The 18,484-nt window shown below is 42.5% G+C and overlaps 1 protein-coding gene across 1 annotated transcript in view; it reads right to left on the bottom strand.

Annotated features, from left to right (window-relative positions):
* Positions 1 to 18,484, bottom strand: part of LOC309566336 (plexin domain-containing protein 1-like) — a 463,427-nt gene that overhangs the window by 280,559 nt on the left and 164,384 nt on the right. The window contains exon 2 of the mRNA XM_082271449.1: positions 11,020 to 11,183. Coding sequence (XP_082127575.1) covers positions 11,020 to 11,183 — 164 coding nt within the window. The remainder of the gene's footprint in view (positions 1 to 11,019; positions 11,184 to 18,484) is intronic.

The raw sequence follows: 18,484 nt of genomic DNA, 5'->3' as shown, positions 1-18,484 counted from the left end.
CTGCATCTCTGATCAGTCTTCTCCTTGTATGAGCTGAAAGTTTAGAGGGACGGCCAGGTCTTCGTAGATTTGCAGTGGTCTGATACTCCTTCCATTTCAATATTATCGCTTGCACAGTGCTCCTTGGGATGTTTAAAGCTTGGGAAATCTTTTTGTATCCAAATCCGGTTTTAAACTTCTCCACAACAGTATCTCGGACCTGCCTGGTGTGTTCCTTGTTCTTCATGATGCTCTCTGCGCTTTAAACGGACCTCTGAGACTATCACAGTGCAGGTGCATTTATACGGAGACTTGATTACACACAGGTGAATTCTATTTATCATCATTAGTCATTTAGGTCAACATTGGATCATTCAGAGATCCTCACTGAACTTCTGGAGAGAGTTTGCTGCGCTGAAAGTAAAGGGGCTGAATAATTTTGCACGCCCAATTTTTCAGTTTTTTATTTGTTAACAAAGTTTGAAATATCCAATAAATTTTGTTCCACTTCATGATTGTGTCCCACTTGTTGTTGATTCTTCACAAAAAATTACAGTTTTATATCTTTAGCTTTGAAGCCTGAATTGTGGCAAAAGGTCGCAAAGTTCAAGGGGGCCGAATACTTTCGCAAGGCACTGTATGCAAGTAAATTCATACCAAAGGACACTTTATGGACTGATGCATTGTTTGTTTTGTTTTGTTAAAATTATATATGATTTGATATGATATGCTGATTTTGAAAATTGCTATGCAGGCAGATTTAAAGGGATACTAGCACACTAGCATTTGGGAACGCTGTACCCCTTTTAAATATATTTTCTATTGTTTTCTAATCAATTCTATTCTAATATATTCTATTCAAAATTCCAATTTCAGAAGATATATTATATTAAGTTATATTCTTTTCTATTCTTATTCTATTCAAATTCAGATTTATTCTATTTGAAATTCCAATTTTGGAAGATGGTTATACTCTATTTTTCTTTTTCTATTCTATTCTATTTGAATTCAATTCTATTCTATTATATTATTCTATTTCAAATTCAAACACGGCAGATGGTTATATTCTATTTTATTCTATTCTACAGTTTTTTTTTCTATTCTATTCTTTTCTTTTCTGTTCCATTATATTCTTTACTAATCAATTCTATTTGAATTTGAATTTATTCTATTCAAAATTTGAATTTTAGAAGATGATTCTATTCTATTCAAATTTGAATTTATTCTATTCGAAATTCAAAATTCTGGAAGATGGTTGTCAGATCACTTCTTGGTAGAGGCCGAAATGCTGAGAGGGCTTCCCTTGCAGCTCGGTGCGAATCACCCCTGGAAGTGGGACAGGAGGTGACGCGTCCCAAGGAGCACTGGATGCTTGTGGAGTGCAGGTAAAGGTTCACAAGGATATCCTGGAACAACTTGCAGGGCCTCCAGGGAATCAAGCAATGTGCAGGTAAAAGCCAGGCCGAGGGTCATACACAGGTATCAGTCCAAACAGGTCGCCAAGACAAGGGGATTGAGCAGAAGCAAGTCCGTTGAGCAAGCCGGGATCGGTACACTGGAAGTCAGGCAGAGGACAAGAGAGCAAGGATGGTCACACAAGCCGAGGGTCAAACACTGGAGCAGGATCGAAGGGTCAGATGAAGCCGTGGGTCAAAGCCAGGAGAGAGAGCAGACAGGTCAGAAACAAGCCGGGTCAAACTGGAATCCAGGAAGTAGCAATGCACAGGAAACAGGAAGAGCTGAAGACAATCCAGCAATCAGATGGGCTGAGCAGAGTCCTTTTATAGGCCAGTGAATTAGTCTATGGCCTGAGTCCATTGCAGCCATTGGAAGTACTGGCGGAGTTGCCAGTTGCAGCATGGCCGTTTCTCTGACAGTGCCCCCCCCCAAGGGGCAGCCTCCGGATGCCCAACCGGGCCAATCTTTCCGGGAATCTCCTGTGGAATTCCTGTACCAGCCTGGGGGCATGCAGGTTACTAGCGGGTTCCCAGGAATTGTCTTCAGTGGGGTAACCTTTCCATTTAATAAGATACTGTATGAGCTCACCCCTTCTTCGACAATCCAGAATGGTTTCCACTTCATATTCAGGTTCACCCTCCACTGAAACTGGAGGTGGAGGCAATTCTTCCCTCCCTGGGAAAGGGCTAGAAACTGCAGGCTTTAGCAGGGAAACATGGAATACAGGATGGATCTTGTATGAATTAGGTAAAGCCAGTTCAAAAGCCACAGGGTTTATCATCCTTTTGATTCTAAAAGGCCCAATAAACCTTGGTCCCAACTTTTTAGAAGGGCAAGATAGTCGTAGGTTGTTTGAGGAGAGCCACACCTTATCCCCGACCTTATACATAGGATTTTCCTTTTTCTTGCGGTCATAAAATTTCTTGTACTCCTGTTGGGCTTTGGATATGGAGTCCTGTAGCACCCGGTAGTTATCCCTGATAGCCATTATCCGGTCCTGCACTGCAGGAACTGATGTTTCTGAGAAAGCACTGGGCAAAAAAGAAGGATGGAACCCGTAATTCACCCAGAACGGGGTCTGGTTGGTTGCAGAATGCAGGGCGTTATTATACGCGAATTCCGCGCACGGAAGTAAAGAGACCCAGTTATCTTGGGAGCAAGTGCAAAAGCAACGTAGGTATTGTTCAAGGGTCTGGTTGGTCCTTTCCGTTTGACCATTACTCTGCGGGTGGTAGGCTGATGATAGGCATATCTTAATGGACAAGGATTTGCAAAGCTCTTTCCAGAATTTGGAAGTGAATTGGACGCCTCTGTCCGATACTATACTGTCCGGGAGACCGTGTAGCCTGACCACTTCTTTAATAAACATGTTAGCTGTTTCCACGGCAGAAGGTGTGCCAATCATAGGCAAAAAGTGCGCCATCTTCGAGAGACGGTCCACCACCACCAGGACAGTAGTGAAACCTTCTGAAGGTGGTAATTCCACTATAAAATCCATGGAAAGTTGCTTCCAGGGCTGTTCCGGGATGGGCAATGGCCTTAACAGGCCCCAGGACTTGGTCTTAGCCCCCTTGTTACGCTGACACGTAATACAAGAACCCACATAGGATTTACAGTCCCGAACTAAATTGGGCCACCAAAAGTGGCGCTGAATGAGTTCACATGTCTTCCTGACCCCGAAGTGCCCGGCAAGCTTGTGATCATGCAAAGTCTTTAGGACCTGTAGTCTGATCTGTGAAGGAACAAAAATCCTTTCTTGGAACCACAAGAATCCCCCGCGTTTTTCCAAGGAAGAGGTCCCAGGCTCGAGACATTGAACTGAGGCTTGCTTAATTGCTGATTGCAGATCCGTTTGAATAAGCAAAAAATTTTGAGCCGAGAGGATGGTGTTAGGTTCGGCTGTGTTTGGGGTATCTGGAAACATTCTGGACAAGGCGTCTGCTTTTCCGTTCTTGGACCCTGGCCTGTAAGTAAGATGAAAATTAAACCGGGAAAAGAACAAGGCCCATCGAGCTTGACGGGGTCTCAGGCGTCTTGCTGTCCTGAGGTATTCCAGGTTTTTGTGGTCTGTGAATATTAAAATGGGATGAGTAGCCCCTTCAAGCAAGTATCTCCACTCTTCCAAGGCACATTTGATGGCCAAGAGTTCCCGATCCCCTACGTCATAGTTTCTCTCCGGAGGTGTCATCTTCCGGGAAAAGAAAGCCACAGGGTGCAGAAGAGTCTTCGGGCCTTGTCTTTGAGATAAGATTGCTCCAGTGGCTATTTCTGAAGCATCCACTTCAAGCACATAAGGTAGGGTTGGATCAGGATGCTGGAGAATAGGTGCTGAGGTGAACAACGTCTTCAGTTTGTCAAAGGCCGTTTGAGCTTCCTGTGACCAATGGAAACGGACCTGTTGGCGGGTCAATTGGGTAATGGGGGAGATAATCATAGAGAACCCCTTCACGAACCTCCGATAGAAGTTAGCAAACCCCACAAAGCGTTGAACTCCTTTCTTATCACAGGGGGCTGGCCAATCGAGAATTGACTGCACTTTCTGTGGATCCATGGAAATGCCGTTTGTTGAGATAATGAGACCCAGGAATTGAATGGAGTCTTTCTCGAATTCGCATTTCTCTGGTTTCACATAAAGTCCGTGTTTCCTTAAAGTAAATAGTACCTTTTTAACATGGGTCCGGTGGAGTTCCAGAGTGGAGGAAAAAATGAGTATGTCATCTAGGTAGACAATCAGAAAGAGATCCAGGAATTCCCTAAAAATGTCATTAACTAGATGTTGGAAGGTAGCAGGGGCGTTACACAGCCCGAAAGGCATGACCAGGTATTCAAAATGGCCAAACCGCGTTCTGAACGCCGTCTTCCACTCATCTCCTTTCCTAATGCGAACAAGGTTGTAAGCTCCACGGAGATCCAATTTGGTAAAGATCCGAGCTGCCCGGAAACGTTGAAACAGTTCTGGGATAAGAGGTAGAGGATACCGGTTTTTAATAGTAATTTTATTAAGCTCCCGGTAATCTACACAAGGTCTTAGTGTGCCATCCTTTTTTTCGACAAAGAATATCCCGGCCCCTGCTGGTGAGGAGGAGGGGCGGATAAAACCCTTTTCCAAATTTTCGTTAATATAAATCCGGAGGGTTTCCAGCTCCTTCTCAGATAACGGGAATATCCTTCCGAAAGGAATCTCGGCTCCAGGCAGAAGTTCTACAGGGCAATCATAAGGCCTGTGAGGAGGCAGAGCTTCAGCCTTTTTCTTATCAAATACGTCCATGAATTCCTCATAAACTGCGGGGACATTTTCCGGGAGATCATGTACTGGTTGGACGGCCAGGCAAGCAGCAGAAGTATCAGATCCAGGTAGGAAACAATGGTTCAGGCAGTAATTAGACGTGAAGGAGATCCTTCTCTTAACCCAATCAATCTGTGGGTTGTGGGCCTGTAGCCAGGGAAGTCCTAAAATAATGGGAAACATTGGTGAGGAAAGGACGTCAAATCGGAGGAATTCCTGGTGAAGAGAATCTGTCGTGGTGAAGATGGGGCACGTCTCTTCAGTAACAGGCCCGGAACTGGGCAAAGAACCATCAGCCAGAAGAATATGGAGTCGCTATTCCTTAGCTTGCATGGGGACACACAGTCTTTGAGCTAAAGAACGGTCCAGAAAGCAACTACATGCCCCAGAATCAACGATCGCCAGAAGCCGAATCTTCTTTTCTGCTACCTGTAGGGAGACAGGGAGAATAAGATGAGTAGGGGATGACCCAGCGACTTGACAGTTCAGCAGAGGCCGTGAATAGGACTTACTGGGTCTCACAGGACAATTGCGTAGGAAGTGGCCAGATTCCCCACAATAAAGGCAGAGGTTAGCTTGACGGCGACGTTGTCTTTCCTCGGGGGTCAAGGCAGAACGGATTAGACCAATCTGCATGGGTTCTCCTTCTGATCCCCCGGAGACAGAAGGCCCAGGATGGGGTGAAGCAGCAAGTGGGACTTTCGGGAGAACCCAGGTAGGTCGGGCCCCTTGAAGGCGCTCTGAGCGTCTCTCCCGCAGGCGCCTGTCCAGTTGGATTGCCAGTGAGATTAGACCTTCCAAAGACGTAGGGGTTTCTACCCGAGCTAACTCGTCCTTAAGGGCTTCAGACAATCCGTGACGGTACTGGTACTTGAGTGCTGGCTCATTCCAGTCTGTATCCGCGGCCCATCTGCGGAAGTCAATGGTATAGTCCTCTACAGGACGTTTATTTTGTTGTAAGGCATGTAGGGCTGATTCAGCCGTAACAGTCCGTTGGGGGTCCTCATATAACTGGGCCATGGCCTGGAAGAAGGAGTCTACAGAGTTCAATGAGGGGCTCTTTTGCTCAAGGAGGTTATGGGCCCAGGTCTGGGGTTCTTCTGACAACAGAGAAATTATGAATCCTACTTTGACAGTCTCTGAAGAGAAGGTTCTGGGCTGAAGGGCTAAATACAAGAGACATGCGTTCTTAAAGGATCTGAACCTTCTCCGTTCCCCACGGAAGCGTTCGGGTGTAGGTACCCTGGGTTCAGGTGGGAAAACCATGGCTGCCTGCGCAGGGCCGGCTGGTCCTTGCTGAGTGGAGGTGCCCCCGGAGCTAGCGGGCGTTTGATTGGGGTCGGAAGGAGAGGGTGCGCCAGCTAGGTTCAACACTCGACCCTCTAGTTGAAAATAACCGTCCTGCAGTCTCTGGACCGCCTGTGTTAAAGAGGAGACTTGCTGACAAAGAGCCTCGAGCTGGGAAGCACCTCTGTCGGCCTCTGACATGGCTGGATTGTACTGTCAGATCACTTCTTGGTAGAGGCCGAAATGCTGAGAGGGCTTCCCTTGCAGCTCGGTGCGAATCACCCCTGGAAGTGGGACAGGAGGTGACGCGTCCCAAGGAGCACTGGATGCTTGTGGAGTGCAGGTAAAGGTTCACAAGGATATCCTGGAACAACTTGCAGGGCCTCCAGGGAATCAAGCAATGTGCAGGTAAAAGCCAGGCCGAGGGTCATACACAGGTATCAGTCCAAACAGGTCGCCAAGACAAGGGGATTGAGCAGAAGCAAGTCCGTTGAGCAAGCCGGGATCGGTACACTGGAAGTCAGGCAGAGGACAAGAGAGCAAGGATGGTCACACAAGCCGAGGGTCAAACACTGGAGCAGGATCGAAGGGTCAGATGAAGCCGTGGGTCAAAGCCAGGAGAGAGAGCAGACAGGTCAGAAACAAGCCGGGTCAAACTGGAATCCAGGAAGTAGCAATGCACAGGAAACAGGAAGAGCTGAAGACAATCCAGCAATCAGATGGGCTGAGCAGAGTCCTTTTATAGGCCAGTGAATTAGTCTATGGCCTGAGTCCATTGCAGCCATTGGAAGTACTGGCGGAGTTGCCAGTTGCAGCATGGCCGTTTCTCTGACAATGGTTATATTCTATTTCATTCTATTTTATTGCTTTTTTCTATTCTATTCTTTTATTTTCTATTCCATTCTATTCTTTTCTAATCAATTCTATTTGAATTTGAATTTATTCTATTCAAAATAAGAATTTTAGAAGATGATTCTATTCTATTTAAATTTTAATTTATTCTATTCAAAATTCAACATTTTGGAAGATGGTTATATTCTATTTTATTGCTTCTTTCTAGTCTATTCTTTTATTTTCTATTCCATTTTATTCTTTTCTAATCAATTCTATTTTCTTTTAAATTTATTCTATTCAAAATTCGAATTTTAGAAGATAATTATAGTCTTCTTTTTACTCTGTTCTTTTTCTATTCTATTCTATTTGAATTCAATTCTATTCTGTTATATTATTTTATTTCAGATTCAAACACGGAAGATGGTTATAATCTATTTTATTCTATTCTACTGATTTTTTTCTATTCTATTCTTTTTTTTCCTTTTCCATTATATTCTTTTCTAATCAATTCTATTTGAATTTGAATTTATTCTGTTCAAAATTTGAATTTTATAAGATGATTCTATTCAAATTTGAATTTATTCTAATCGAAATTCAAAATTTTGGAAGATGGTTATATTCTATTTTATTGCTTTTTTATATTCTATTCTTTTATTTTCTATTCCATTTTATTCTTTTCTAATCAATTATATTTTAATTTGAATTTATTCTATTCAAAATTCGAATTTTAGAAGATAATTATAGTCTTTTTATATTTTTTTCTATTCTGTTCTATTCTTTTCTTTTGTAATCTATTCTATTTGAATTTTAATTTCTTCTATTCGAAATTCGGAAGATGGTTATATTCTTTCTATAGATTAGAATAGAAAAGAATAGAATAGGAAAAAGAATTTAAAGAATATAACTATCTTCCGAAATTCGAATTTCGAATAGAATAAATTTGAATTCAAATAGAATAGATTAGAATAGAATAGAATAGAAAAGAATAGAAAGAATATAACCTTTTTCCGAAAATTTTGAATAAAATAAATTTGAATAGAATAGATTAGAATAAAAAAGAATAGAATGCAATAGAAAATATAAGAATAGAAAAGAAAAAAGTTGAATAGTATAAAATGTCCTTTTTTTATGCATTTTATGGTATATTCTTTCTAATATATTCTGTTCTAGTATAAAATTCTATTTTTTTTATTCTTATATTTTTTATTCTATTCTAATCTATTCAAATTCCTATTTATTTTTTTAAAAACTTGAATTTATGAAGATAATTATGGTATATTCTTTCTATTATATTCTATTCTAATTTATTCTATTTGAATTTAAATTTATTCTATTTGATATTTGAATTTTGGAAGGTAGGTAATATTCTTTCATTGAAAAAGTGAAGAAAGGGTGCGCTAATCTAAATATCTATGCAGCAGCACTAGAAGTATGAAATAATGATTGAAAAGTGAAGTAGTGCGCTCAGCAAAAATCTAATACATAAACTTTTGTATATGTAAATTGACCAAACATAAAAACATATGTAATACACCACACAAAAATTATTGGTCTCTTGTATAGCTCCCCCAACATAGAAAAAAAGTGCCAATAGTGCATTACCCCTTATAAACACTTTATTAAAACGAGATGAAACACTTACATGGCATCAGATGGGAAAAATTTTAAAAAATGGTCCCTGTTGGGAAAACATGGCTGCCTGCAGTGCAGTCCACGTGGCGAGACGGCGTGGCAGCCCCCCCCCCCCCCCCACAAAACAAAAAAAGTAGAACTCCTTCTAAATCAGACTTCCTCTTTTACTTTTTGGAGGCATTTAAAGAGAATGTAAAAGGTAAAATCACATACATTTTAAATGCATCCAATTAATAGGACCTCATTTACAAAAGAAAGTACAGTAGTTTCATTAAAATCTGTAAGTTGAGGTAAGGCCTCCTTCTCTTCTTCATAACAGGGGGAGGTGTTTTGTAGTTCATGGGGATAACAGGGAACGATGCTAACTGATAACAGTCCAGAAAGCTCATAAAGTTATCAGCTCACAAGATTCCTGGCTGCATGAACAGTTTATTTATTTGTTTTGCCCAACAAAATACAATGCTTTTAATTGTATTTTTAGAGGAGCAAATAAGAGAAATGTATTCTTAGTGTTTAAATGCACTTTAACCACTTTAGCCTCGGAAGAATTTGCCCCCTTTCTGACCAGGCCCTATTTTGCGATTCGGCGCTGCGTTAATTTAATGGACAATTGCGCGGTGATGCGACGCTGTACCCAAATGAAATTTATGTCCTTTTTTTTCCCACAAATAGAGCTTTCTTTTGGTGGTATTTGATCACCTGTGCAATTTTTAATTTTTGTGCTATAAACAAAAAAAGCGACAATTTTGAAAAAAAAAAAAACAATATTTTTTACTTTCTGCTATATGACATTCCCAAAAAAAATTTAAAAATCAAAATTTTTTAACATTTTAGGCCAATTTGTTTTCTGCTACATATTTTTGTACCTTGATTACTGAAGGCCCCTTTCACACTTGTGTGACCTCAAAGTCACGCAATTTTATACCGTGTTTTTTGGCGCAAAGCAATGCCTATTACATTTTTCTGTTTGCGCCCCCCCCCCCAAAAAAAAAATTTTGAGCACCAGTCGCCACTGGTTTCAAGCATAACACCTAAAGCAGGGGCATCAAACATCAGCATTATGGTTGCCCTCAACGGGACAGTTGAATCCAAAGCCCCATACACACGTACCGATCGTCGGCCGAACGATCGGCCGTCTTTTGTCCAGGGCTGTCGTGTCTGTTGAAAACTGCAAAAGACTGCACACGAATTTTGTCGGCCAACAACAGCCGACTGCAGAAGTGATGTCATGTGATGGTTAACTTTCCCTGTCTTTTTTCTTTTCTGAGCATGCCTAGTCTTGCAAATCTGCTGTCTGTCGGCCGAATTCTGTACTGACTGGCGAACAATCGGCCGTTCTGGTGTTGGCCAACAAAAATTTTAATGCGTGCACGACAGATTATTTTTGGCCGAAAGTGCGCTGTCGGCTGTCGGAAGCATCATACTAACAAGCCTACAATCGGCCGTCGGCCGAATCTTTACGGCCGACAATCGGTACGTGTGTACGGGCCTTAAGACTATATAAATTTATCCAAGACTTTTACTCCTCAGAGAATAGGTGCAGGAAATCAACCATGCCCCCCTCCCTCGCCAAACCCCACCAAACGGAGGGTGAGGCCAAATTGCAGAGGGAGTATATTGAAGGGGCAATAAATGCCAGGCGTGTGTTATGTGCAGAGTTCAGGGATGTCCAATGTACAGAGTTCAGAGTTTAGGGCTGCACTGTGTACGGAAGTGCAGGGTTGAGGAATGCACTACATACAGAGTGCAGGGTTTTGGAGTGTCCTACGCACAGTGTGCAGGGTTCAGCTCTCTTTCACAGGCTGTCCACATCTCACTTCCACCCCTACTTGACTCTGACTTCTGCACCACTCTCTTTCTCATGTGCAGGGAGAATATTGGTTGGCATCTGTGTAGTTGGGATTAGTTCAAGACTAATTCAAGGAAGGCTCCAGGGTGGTGGTTTTTAGGTCATAGTGTGTTTGTGCTGCTCATATTAATCAGTCATTAGCCTTTCAATTTTTAGATTGTCTTTGAAAAAAACTCCAGTCTGACACAGTTCTTACCTTTTAAAAATCACCCCAGTAATATCTGTGTTTGCCTAGATATAGTATGTTTTATATTATAATACTAAAACAATAAATGATCCTGAATATGAAAGATAAGAATTTTATAAGCAAGATGAATTACATCAATTCTTTACGTAGCAGACTTAATCCAAAGTCTCCTTATCACTAAAAAAAATAGCAAAACTGCATAACACCTAAAAACAGACTATAATGTTCTGCCTATACATTGCAGGTCATTTTTTTATTTTTTTTTGCTTGTTTTACAAGGGCTTTATCTTTCCCCACCAATTTCCATTTCATCCAAAAATCGTAATGGAAAAAATCTTGGCACACTTTTTTTTTTTACATCTCAGCTTGCTTCACTGTGTCATTAATATCCATAGAGACCCAACAGATGTTTAAAATATACAACATAGATTAGATTCCAGATTCCTATGGCTTGTGCTTCAGAAAAAAAAAAAAAGCTAGTTTAAGTGACAACATTTTAGTACTCACAAGGATCTGTGTCTGGTTATCTGGTAGAATGTCAATAGATAGGCTGTCACCTCCTTTAAAGTCATGGCTGACATGAGTGCTACTCCCATTTTGTCTGTTGGCAGTGTCACGTTGCAATCTCACTACATTTTTATCCAAAGTTTTTTGAGTCAGGTATCCAAAACCTGCAAAATATAAATGTACATTTAGATGAAGATAGACATTTATTATTATATATTTTTAAATATATGGGAAGCCCTTTTTTATCACTTTACTGGTAAGAGATTTGTACAAAAACAACAGATGGCAGACAAACGAGCATTACGATCCTTTAGTGCCAGTTCACATTGGTGCAATGCGGGAACCCTGAAAATCCACTGCCGGTTCCCTCATCACACCCGACTCGCAGGCAGTTCACACTGCCATATGATAACTCTTGGGAGTGTCAATACAAAGTTAACGACGACCCCGGATTAGTTTGCATAACGCAGTGCGAACTGTCAGTTCGGACAGGAATCGGATCGCATAAGTGTGAACACGTTGCGATCCAATTCCGGTGCGGCCCAAAAAATGTGTCCTGCGCGACTTTGGTCCGAAAGCGATTCAAATTCAGCCATGCAATCTGTATGGCTGAATTCACATCGCACAGAAATCGCATGTGAATTTCATAGCAGTGCAGTGCGAGTCACATGCGATGTCTCACATGTGTGAACCGGCACTTAAGGCTTGTGCATTTTTGGCAGCTGAATACTGAATTTCAAAATTGTAATTTGTAGAACAGCAAGAAGCAGCTAATTATAATTATTCATTTGGACCAAGAAAACTTTGACTGTTTAAAGCCACCCAATTATGCTTTCTAGCAGAAGTGTACCAACTAAAGCATTGTGAAAAGCTGAATGAAGTTTACAGTTGTATAGAGAACTCCATTTAATCAAAGATATATGAAGATGAACGGTTTGACTTTTCAGATTGCTAGAATATTACAGGAGTGTCTCATAGACCCTTGCTAGATAGTGAGGTGGGGTGGGGTTTGTTATTGTGAGGTGGGGTGGGGTTTGTTATTGTTAAGTACCTGTATTCCATTGTTCTATTGTTTCTGTCTGAGAAAGGGAAAGGAAAGACAGGTGCTGGTGGTAGGGGACTCAATTATTAGAAGGACAGATAGTGTAATCTGTGACAAAGACCGTGTGTGCCGAACAGTCTGCTGTTTGCCGGGCGCTCGGGTTCGGCACATCGCGGATCGGGTGGACAGATTATTGGGTGGGGCTGGGGAAGACCCAGCTGTCATGGTACACGTGGGTACCAATGACATAGGCAGAGGAAGACGGAGAGTCCTAAATGATTTCAGGGACTTAGGCGCTAAGTTGAGGACTAGGACCTCCAAGGTAGTATTTTCCGAAATACTACCTGTACCTCGAGCCACACCAGAGAGGCAGCGGGAGATTAGGGAAGTTAACGAGTGGCTGAGGAGCTGGTGTAGTAAGGAGGGTTTCGGGTTCCTGGAGAACTGGGCTGACTTCTCAGTCGGTCACCGGCTCTTTGGTAGGGACGGATTGCACCTAAATGGGGTGGGTGCAGCCGTACTGGGTGCAAGGATGGCCAAAAAGTTAGAGGGGCTTTTAAACTAGGGAATGGGGGGGAGGGTACAGATGTAGAATTAGACAGTGGAAAGCAAGTTTCAGAGGGCAGAAATGGGGGCATTAGCGGTAGGGTGTTCGGAGCTCCTATACCCAGGGGGGGGTATGGGGAAAAATCAAGAGAGCAGCCTAAAAACATTAAATGAGGATAAATGTAACCGATCAAAATTAAGAGGTTTGTATACCAATGCCAGAAGCCTGGCCAACAAGATGGGAGAGCTGGAGCTGCTGATGTTTGAGGAGGACTTAGATTTTGTGGGGATAACTTAGACTTGGTTTGACAGCTCTCATGATTGGATGGCGACCATTCAGGGGTATTCCCTTTATCGCAGAGATAGAGAAGGTAAAAAAGGGGGAGGGGTATGTCTGTATATTAAGAACAGCATACAAGTAAATATGAGGGATGATATTAATAATGGAGCTATGGATGAGGCAGAATCCCTATGGGTAGAGCTTCAAAGGGATGGCACGGCGGGGAAGGTAATATTGGGCGTATGCTATAGGCCCCCCAACCAGAGGGAGGAGGGTGAGGCGGACCTCCTTTTACAGATAGGATTGGCAGCAAGGATGGGAAATGTCATTATAATGGGGGACTTTAATTATCCAGATATAGACTGGGCAGAAGGAACCGCGCACTCAGCCAAGGCTAGGCAGTTCCTAAATGTTTTGCAGGACAATTTTATGGGTCAGATGGTGAATGCACCGACAAGAAACAATGCGGTACTTGACCTACTGATTACCAACGATACAGACCTGATCACGGATATAGAAATACGGGACAACTTAGGAAACAGTGACCATAGGTCAATAAGTTTCAGTATTAATTACAGTAATATGAAGCATAGGGGTAATATAAGAACACTGAATTTCAAAAGAGCCAATTTCCCTAAACTGCGCTTGCTGCTAGAAAATATCAATTGGGATAGAACCCTGGGAACAAAGAACACGGAGGAAAAATGGGAGCGCTTCAAGAGCATACTAAACAGGGGGATTGGCCAGTGCATTCCAAAGGGAAATAAATTTAAAAGAGCAAAAATAAACCCTGGATGGCTAAACTCCAACATAAAAATGTATATTAGTGCTAAAGAAAAGGCCTTCAAAAAATACAAGACTGAGGGGTCATTGGCAGCATTTAAGCATTACAAAGAATGTAATAAGAAATGTAAAGATGAAATCAGGGCAGCTAAAATAGAACACGAGAGACATATAGCGGAGGAGAGTAAAAAGAACCCCAAGAAGTTCTTTAAGTATATAAACAGTAAGAAAGCGAGGCCAGAACACATTGGCCCCATAAAAGATGATAAAGGAAATATGGCCACTGAGGACAAAGAAAAGGCGGAAGTGTTAAATAATTTCTTCTCTTCAGTCTTCACAAAAGAATCGGGGGGCTACACGAACCCAGCTTGTAAGGCCGAACTAAATAATACACCTCAGGAAGTGCCGCCATGGCTAACAGAGGATAGACTTAGAGCTAAACTAGAGAAACTTAACATAAATAAATCCCCGGGACCGGATGGCTTGCACCCGAGGGTTCTTAATGAGCTCAGCCAGGTGATTGCCAGACCATTATTCTTGATCTTTAAGGATAGTTTACAGACGGGTATGGTGCCAGCTGATTGGAAAAAAGCCAACGTGGTACCAATATTTAAGAAGGGGCCGAGATATATCCCGGGTAACTATAGGCCGGTCAGCCTAACATCTGTAGTCTGCAACATTTTGGAGGGGATGTTAAGGGACCACATACAAGACTTTAGTAATGAAAACGGTATTATAAGTAGTAATCAGCATGGATTTATGAAAAATCGTTCCTGCCAAACCAATCTATTAACCTTCTACGATGAAGTGAGCAGCCACCTAGATAAAGGGAAGCCTATGGATGTGGTATATCTGGACTTTGCAAAGGCCTTTGACACCGTTCCCCACAAACGATTACTGTTCAAACTAAGGAAGGTAGGTATGGATCATAAGGTGAGTATCTGGATAGAGAACTGGCTCCAGGGGAGAGTACAGAGGGTGGTGATTAATGGGGAGTACTCGGATTGGGCGGGTGTGGAAAGTGGGGTCCCGCAGGGTTCTGTCCTGGGACCAATCCTGTTTAATTTGTTCATAAATGATCTAGAGGAGGGGATATCTAGTACAATCTCAGTATTTGCAGATGATACTAAACTAGGCATGCCAATATCTTCTATGCAGGATGTGGAAACCTTGCAAGCGGACCTGAACAAAATAACGGTGTGGGCAACTACATGGCAGATGAGGTTTAATGTTGATAAATGTAAAGTAATGCACTTGGGGGCCAGAAACCAGAAAGCAAGCTACTCACTAGGGGGGGAACCTCTGGGTGAGTCTAGGATGGAAAAGGACTTGGGGGTACTGGTAGACAACAAGCTTGGCAGTGGCATGCAATGCCAAGCCGCCGCAAGCAAAGCCAACAGAATACTGGGATGTATAAAAAAGGGGATTCACTCCAGAAATAAAGAGATTATTCTCCCACTCTACAAGACTCTGGTCCGGCCACATCTGGAGTATGCTGTCCAGTTCTGGGCACCGGTCCTCAGGAAGGAAGTGCTGGAATTGGAGAAAGTCCAGAGAAGGGCAACAAAAATAATTAGGGGAATGGAGGACATCAGCTATGAGGAAAGACTACAAGCACTGAACCTATTCTCTCTGGAGAAAAGACGATTGAGGGGGGATATGATATCAATGTACAAATACTGTACTGGTGACCCGAGCATAAGGAACAAACTATTCAGAGAAAGGAGATACAATAAGACACGTGGCCACTCACTAAAACTTGAGGAAAGGCGGTTCAACCTTAAAGTGCGTAAGGGGTTCTTCACTGTAAGAACGGTAAGGATGTGGAATTCTCTTCCACAAGCAGTCGTATCAGCAGGGAGCATTGATAGTTTCAAAAAACTATTAGATGGACACCTTAAAGACCACAACATACAGGGGTATACAATGTACGGTTAAAAGCAAACACACACACACATCATAGGTTGAACTGGATGGACTGATGTCTTTTTTCAACCTCACTAACTATGTAACTATGTAACTATGTAAGATCAACCTATTATGGGATGTATATGTGTATGTGGATTGGCTGCTAAGGGGGAGGGGGGATTGTCCCAAAGTGTATATCTCTTTGTGCCAGTGTGTGAATAAACAGTTTGTTTTGGTTGACTCCAAAACTTGTACTGTCGAGTTCTTGGGGTAACTTCAGCCAGATTCATGGATCTTGTGTTCGAGAGCTTAGGAAGCAGCTTCTTGGTGGAGATACCCAGTCGGGGTGTCCGGTTCCGTCACAGGGGTCAATGCTGTGCAATGTAGATAAGGACATGACATTGCATTTGGCACCAGTGTCAATTTTCAACTTGACATGTTTGTTGCATGCTGTTTGGAGGGTGGTGAATATTTCTCCTTTTTTTGCAATTAGGTCCACACTTTCACAATGAAAACAATTTTGGTGATCATCACTTTACACTTCATTAATTCTATGCATGTTTTAATGTTTAGTGTCATTAGATGGGGTCATCCACGCACCTCTATTTTGAGGCTTGGACCTACAACATTTTGCAAAATTATTCCATTTGTTGCATGATTTACACCTTTTGTGAAAAACCTGACACTTGTTGCGCTCGCTCAGTAGAATGTTCACTACCACAGTTGCTGCATTGTCTTTTGTTCTGTTGCACCACAAACACTTCTGCCTCTCTTTTTAGTTTCCTAGCGGCCCTTCAGAATGTTCAAACAACATACATGTTCTGATGGCTGATTCCAATGTCAAATCTTTCTCCCTTAACAACTGAGCATGAACTGCTCATTGTAGATACTGCGTACAATTATGTCCCTTATCAGTTTATCTATTAGTGCACCAAAATCACACTTTTTAGCCAGCAGTCTCAGTGTGGCTACATAGGATTGTATTCCTTAACCACTTAAGCCCCGGAAGATTTTACCCCCTTCCTGACCAGGGGGTATTTTGCGATTCGGCACTGCTTAACTTTAACGGACAATTGCGCGGCCGTGCGAGACTGTACCTAAATGAATTTGACATCCTTTTTTTCCCACAAACAGAGCTTTCTTTTGGTGGTATTTGATCACCTGTGCGATTTTTTGATCATGCGCTATAAACAAAAAAAGAGCATAAATTTTGAAAAAATAACAATATTTCTCACATTTTTTTATATGAAATTCCCAAAAATCAAAAATGTAAAAATCAAAATTTTTTAACATTTTTGGCCAATTTGTTTTCTGCTACATATGTTTGGTAAAAAATATCGCAAAAAGCGTATTTTGATTGGTTTGCGCAAAAGTTATTGCGTTTACTAACTACGGGAAAGATTTTTGTCATTTTTGTTGTTTTTTTTTTTAACGAGTAATGGCGGCGATCTGCGATTTTTTTTTGTGGGACTGCGACATTGCTGTAAGGGCTACAAGACTGTGGAATTCCCTGCCACAAATGGTAGTGTAGTGGTGTGCCCCTTTATCCAGATGCAGGTGCAAGTCCCTTTAACTCAATTCCCCATAATCCTCTGGGCTCCCAGCATCCCCTGAGTTCCAGGACATGCCCAGGGAGTATAAATGCCAGCTCCGCCCAGCTTCCTGTGCTCAGAGAGATCCTGCCTGATGGGACAGCAGTGACTGGGCAAGTGAGCTGTCCCCAGGTGCTGGGTCCTCATTCGATAAGTCTGGTGTGTGGGCCTCCAGCAGTGAGCACAAGAGCACACAGTATTTATCCAAGCCCCAGTCACTGGAGAGGACTCTGTTACAGTCCATGTGGAGAAGTTGTCCAAGCAGTCGGTTGGTCCTATCTACGGCCCCCAGAGCCTCCTGACCAAAGTCAGCATCAGCAGTGCCTGTGTGAAGTCTGTGCCAGCAGGAAATACCCTCAACTCCCAGTCTGCTGAATGAACGATCAATCTCTGGGAACACGTGAGAATAGAATATTCAGATCTTTTCCTATCTGTAAACTGAACTCAGAACACTCTGCTGCCATCTAGTGGCCATTACTAGAACTGCAATATAATTGTTTTCACACGTTTTATGAATATTTCTCCTTTCCTCATATTGCTGTTTTGTACTGCAAACCCCTGTTCACATGATCTCCTGTGTAATCTACGTTCCACATTGTTAAGTAAAGTAGAAATTGCACATCACCACTGGTCTGATCATTGGCTGATACCATTACATAACACGTCACGAACAGGATCAGCCATGTCAGTCAGTGGTGAGGGAAGCAGCACTGAGGGTGTCAAACAGTCTGCCATAGCTTCCCTATTGCTGGCAGGATTGCTACCACAGCAACTGCCTAAGTACACAGGACTAGATCAGGACTTGGATGACTGGATTAGGAAATTGCGGGGCTTGATCCGGTCATATGGGGTGCCACCCACACAGCAGGCAGATCTGGCCATTAATGCCCTTGAAGGGGAAGCAAGGAAGTTAATTTTGCACCTTCCAGCAGAGGACCAGGATTCCCTAGACAAGATAATCAGCCGCTTGGAAGCAATGTACACCCAACCGGTTGCATTAGGGGATCTTAGGGCTCGCTTTATCAGTAGAAGGCAGAGAGTGGGAGAATCCATTCCGCAGTACGCTCTGGAACTGCAGGATATAGCAGCCGAGATCCGATGCAATGAGAGGAGGCGAGCAGGACGTGCTGGCTGGAGTGATACAGACGGGTGGCTGAAGGATCAGTTTTTGGATGGGCTTCTATCTGACAAAGTCAGGGAAAAGTTACAGGAAAAGGACAGAAGTAACCCAAACTTAAAATTCCACGAAATTTTAGAAGCAGCTGTCCTATATTCAGAGCCCAGACATGCCAGTGCGGAAGTTCTCATGGCCAG

Source organism: Pelophylax lessonae (genome assembly GCF_965119305.1).
Source record: "Pelophylax lessonae genome assembly, chromosome: 11".
NCBI lineage: Eukaryota > Metazoa > Chordata > Amphibia > Anura > Ranidae > Pelophylax > Pelophylax lessonae.
This window is presented reverse-complemented; position numbering and strand designations above follow the sequence as displayed.